Source organism: Parus major, chromosome 6 (assembly GCF_001522545.3).
Source record: "Parus major isolate Abel chromosome 6, Parus_major1.1, whole genome shotgun sequence".
Taxonomy (NCBI): domain Eukaryota; kingdom Metazoa; phylum Chordata; class Aves; order Passeriformes; family Paridae; genus Parus; species Parus major.
Window position 1 is genome coordinate 9,899,756 of NC_031775.1, and position 4,989 is coordinate 9,904,744.

The window sequence follows — 4,989 nt, forward strand, 5'->3', positions numbered from 1 at the left end:
GGGAAGGGTGTGTCTGTGGGAATGAATGATTTCATTAAGGTCTCTGCGGAGCGAGGACACCCTTCTCCGGGGGAGCCCTGCTCGCCGGCTGACTCGGGCTCTGTTTATAAATAGTGCCACCAGTCAGGGTGCAGAAATGCTGCAGTCGCTATAGTTCACGGCGGGTTTGCGGGCCAGCGCGGCCCGAGCGATGCCGAGACGCCGAGCTCCGCGCTGCCCGAGCCGCTGCCGGGGAGGATGGGGGCGTCGAAGGCGGCCGCGGCGGGCTCGCAAGGGATACGAAAATCCCCGGCCCTTTTTAAAGGCTTTATGGAAAATGGTGCATTCAGGGGAGGGGGCTGTCAAGTTGATGAATGCGCACAAACTGTTCGTTACTTCCAGGCTGTACTCTGCAGAAACCTACGGGACAAGAGTCCTATGTATGCAATGGGGGTTTTTTCAGACCCCGATTAAATCTCTTTCTTTCTGTGTCCTTTGATTTCCGCAGCTGGATGCGAAGAAGAGCCCCCTGGCCCTTTTGGCACAAACTTGCTCGCAGATAGGGAAGCCGGACCCGTCCCCTTCCTCGAAACTCTCCTCGGTCACCTCCAATGGCTCCGGAGGCGACAAGGACTCTAAGTCGGGCCCCTTGAAGCTCAGCGACATCGGCGTGGAGGACAAATCGAGCTTCAAGCCGTACTCCAAGCCGGGCGCGGAGAAGAAGGAGCCGGGGGCGACGGGCTGCGCGGGCGCCCCCGCCGCGGGGGTCGCGGCCGGGGAGAAGTCGGGATTCCGGGTGCCGAGCGCCACCTGCCAGCCGTTCACCCCAAGGACAGGCAGCCCCAACTCCAGCGCCTCCGCTTGCTCGCCCGGGCTGCTGCCGGCCGAGGGAAAAGGCGGGGAGGACAAGAAGGACTCGGAGGGCTGCGGAAAGAGCGGCAGCTCCGGCTCGGAGGGAGGCCCGGGCACCACCAGCATCAGCCACAGCCGGATTAGCGTGAGCTGTGCCGGGATTAACGTGGAGGTCAACCAGCACCAGGAGAGCACGCCGGGCTCCAAGCCCATCGCGTCGGACTCCGCCTCCTCCTGCAGCAGCACCACCGCCACCTCCTCCACCTCCGTTCTGGGCTCCGGCCTCGTGGCCCCCGTCTCCCCTTACAAGCCGGGCCAGACCGTTTTCCCCCTGCCCCCGGCGGGCATGAGCTACCCGGGGACGCTGGCTGGAGCCTACGCCGGCTACCCGCCACAGTTCCTGCCGCACGGAGTGGCTCTGGACCCCACCAAATCCTCCAGCCTGGTGGGGGCCCAGCTGGCCGCCGCCAGCAGCCTGGGCTGCAGCAAGCCGGCGGGGTCCAGCCCGCTGGCGGGCGCGTCGCCGCCGTCGGTGATGACGGCGAGCCTGTGCCGAGACCCCTACTGCCTGAGCTACCACTGCGCCAGCCACCTGGCAGGCGCCGCCGGAGCCTCCTGCGCCCACGACCAAGCCCTCAAGTCCGGATACCCCCTCGTCTACCCCACCCACCCTTTGCACAGCGTCCACTCCTCGCTGACCGGCGCCACGCCGCCTTCGCTAGCCGGCCACCCTTTGTACCCCTACGGCTTCATGCTCCCCAATGACCCCCAGCCACACATCTGCAACTGGGTGTCGGCCAACGGACCCTGCGACAAGCGCTTTGCCACCTCGGAGGAGCTGCTTAGCCACTTGCGGACCCATACTGCCTTCCCGGGCACCGATAAACTCCTCTCCAGCTACCCCAGCTCCTCGTCGCTGGCCAGCGCAGCGGCTGCGGCCATGGCGTGCCACATGCACATCCCCACGACGGGCGCCCCGGGCAGCCCGGGCACGCTGGCCTTGCGCAGCCCGCACCACGCGCTGGGACTCGGCAGCCGCTACCACCCCTACTCCAAGAGCCCCCTGCCCACCCCCGGGGCCCCCGTGCCCGTGCCCGCTGCCACCGGACCCTACTACTCCCCTTACGCACTCTATGGGCAGAGACTCACCACAGCCTCGGCCCTGGGGTACCAGTGAGTGCAGGCAGCGGGGCTTTGACACACAACACAAAGTCTAGCGGTAAGGGAAGGAAGCCCTGCGAAACTTTATAAAAGTTGGAAAGAAAAAAAAAAATCTGACTTTTTATAAAATAGTGTTCATTTGAGGACTGGATCCATGAGCACTGTATTTATTTATGTTAGCTTCAAGCGGGACAACGAATCATAAAGTGCATTACTAAACTGAGCTCAATAGGTAAAAGTGGAACACCCATTGTAGAATATAAATAAAAAGATAGAGGTCTTCTCTTTAATGTTACTTTAAAATTGCTATGATTGTATTGTACGTTCTTATTTAATGTCTCATTGAAACAAAAAAATTTACATGCATGTTTGTTACTAAAAAACAACTCGCAATTTGTCAGTTATAATTTCAAATTGCAATTATTTTTAAGGTGTATACCCTTGAAAGAGAATTGGTATTTTTTTGTATGTATTCTGGAAGAAAAAACAAAAACAATTCTATTCCAAAAACCTCATTTGCCTTATTTTGTTCTTTAAAAGGAACACTTAACTATTTTTAATTTTTAAGTCTACCCTGTAAAAAGGGTTAAGTAAGGTTTACGTCATGTACTAAAATAGACAATGTATCGCTTTAAAGATTAAAATTCCGTATATTTGATGTATTAAAAGGTTTTACTTTTTTTTTTTTTTTTTTTTTTAAATACGCTTTGATTCTGTTATAAAACCCGAGTAGGTCTTGGATGGAGGTGACTGCTAATTTCTCCTTAAGCGTTTATTCAATTTTAATTAAAAATTAAAAAAAAAAAACAACCAAAGTTTTTTTTATTGTAACCCCAGGGCTCTCTTAAAAAATAATCAGACACAGTTGGCTTTTTTTTTTTCCTCTTCAGTAGAATTTGTTGGCATGAAATAGGAAAAATGAGAATCACTTAAATCTCTTTCCCTTTCTTTAAAGAAGGTAAACTTATTTTTATAATGTTTTTATTGTGAAATATCTGGTTTTTAAAAGTAGTTTTCAGCTAGAAGACTTCGTTCTTTCTTGAGAAAGAAATGGGGAAGGCAAGACTGTTTTGTAAAAGTGTAAGATGATTATCCGAAAGCTTCTTTTTCTTTTTTCTTTTTCTTTTTTTTTAACAATGCAATGCATAACTATTCATCTCTTTCTAAATGAGAAGTTCAGGAGTAATTAGGGAAGCTTGAGCTCATCCAGTTATTTTCAATTTCTCTCTTCAGTTCGCACCGCAGCACAAAAGATCATCACGTAAAAAAAAAAAAAAATCGGACAGCTCTGAAAACTCATTTTATTTTAAAAAGGAAGGGACGGGGAAAAGAAAAGAAGCCATCCGTTATTTGGGCCGAGTTTGCTCTTTTCCTGAAGTGCAGTGCCAAAGTTGACGGGATACCGAGAGGGGCTGCCCCTGCCTGCGCCGCGTCTCTGCCTCCCCAGCCCGGCTTTGCTGGCGCCCAAGGGCCACCGCCCAGCTCCGGCTCGTCGTCCTGCGTTCAGGTAGGAGCGGGGGCTGCGACGGAGAAGCCAGAGCAGCTACCGAAACTGCGGAACGAACCGTTGCCGCCGAGCTAGTCGGAAAGGCGATAACCAAGGCGGTAAAGCGATGCCAGCGAAGGGCTGTGCCCCGGCGCTCGCAGGCGGCGGCTCAGGCGGAGCCGGGTACCTGCTGGCCCTCGCCTGGCCCCGCTCCTCCCGCTGCCCTCGCCCCGGCCCCAGCGCGACTGCCACTGGCGGGGGGCAAAGTTGCAAGCGGCGACTTTGCTTGACAAATCGCTGGGTTTTCTTTCTCGTTCTGGATCCCCCCACAATATAATTACTGTTCAGAGTTTCCCGTGGCGCCCAGATGCTAATTAGTCTAATACATTTACTCCAGATAATTAGTGGAAGTTAGCGTTAATGTGCAAAGGCGAGAAAAGCAGCAAGCTGCTGAAGCTCGGCTCTCTCTCTGGGGCCGGGACACGCGCGGGGAGGCCGGTGCTGGGCCGCGCTGCGGCTCTTTCGGCTGTCCGAAAGCGGCACGGGAAACGCTTTGAGCTTCAACCAAATGTGTTCCCCCTCCCTGCACCCGCCTTAAATGGGAAAGCGACCTTTGCGTATCTCTGCTTTAGGAAATGTAAAACGAGCTCTCGTTATGAACCGATGAGTTAGAGAAAGGGAGGAGAGGGCAGTGCTGTTAACTGCACCAAGTAAACTTTAGTTATAAAATAAGCGGATACAAACACAGAAAGTAATCGAAAGAAGGGCTTCTCGGGTCGGGGGTGATGGTGGCGGAGGATTCATCCAGGGAGCCCGAGAAAGGCAGAACAAGCTCGCAGTCCTCTCTCAATGCCGCACTCCCCCCGCCCTCTCCTGCAGCCCGGCCAGACTGCCTTCCCCGCTTCGCTATTTTAACTACTCTTAATTTGAGGAAAATTGCATTTCAGGCTCCATCTGGGTGTGCAAGCAACAGTTACAGTTTTGCCGCGATTAAAACACGCCACCATTGCCACGTTTCTCTCCTGTTGGTGTGTTTTACAATTACGGATCTTTAACAGCTGCAGCTCAGACTTCGCTAGCCAAATCCCATCGCCCATCAGGTGTGGCAGGGGCGATTTAAAAAGAGCGGGGGAGGCATTTGTGTCCTGGAACCCTAACTGCAGTTTTGGGGATTTCAGCTCTGAAAAGTTAGATGCAATGATTGCTGATGAAAGTGGTGAAATGAACACTTTCTGCTATTATTACTGTTTTGCTCAGACACTGTCCCCGAGGTTAAAGAAAAAATTAAACACATTATTTTATATGTAGAGTGGTGATAAGTAGGTCTCTCTTCCAGCCTTGTTAAGTATATGACCTGGCAAGTGCCACCTAGGATTTTGATATTAATCTATGAAATTCGCCTTTTTTTTTTTCTAATAGAGATTGACTTATGGACATTAATGTTTTTAGGTAAAAGGAGTGCGTTTGTTATTCCTCACCACTCCCCCTCCCGTTCTTACTAACTGGATGGG

General features: G+C 52.4%; 1 protein-coding gene across 1 annotated transcript; it reads left to right on the plus strand.

Annotated features, from left to right (window-relative positions):
- Positions 1-478: 478 nt before the first annotated feature.
- ZNF503 (zinc finger protein 503) lies at positions 479-2,688 on the plus strand (the record flags this gene model as incomplete). Its single annotated transcript, XM_015632455.2, has 1 exon — positions 479-2,688. A coding segment is annotated over one exon (1,530 nt), but the record flags the coding sequence as incomplete, so codon positions are not given.
- Between the last annotated feature and the right edge of the window lie 2,301 nt (positions 2,689-4,989).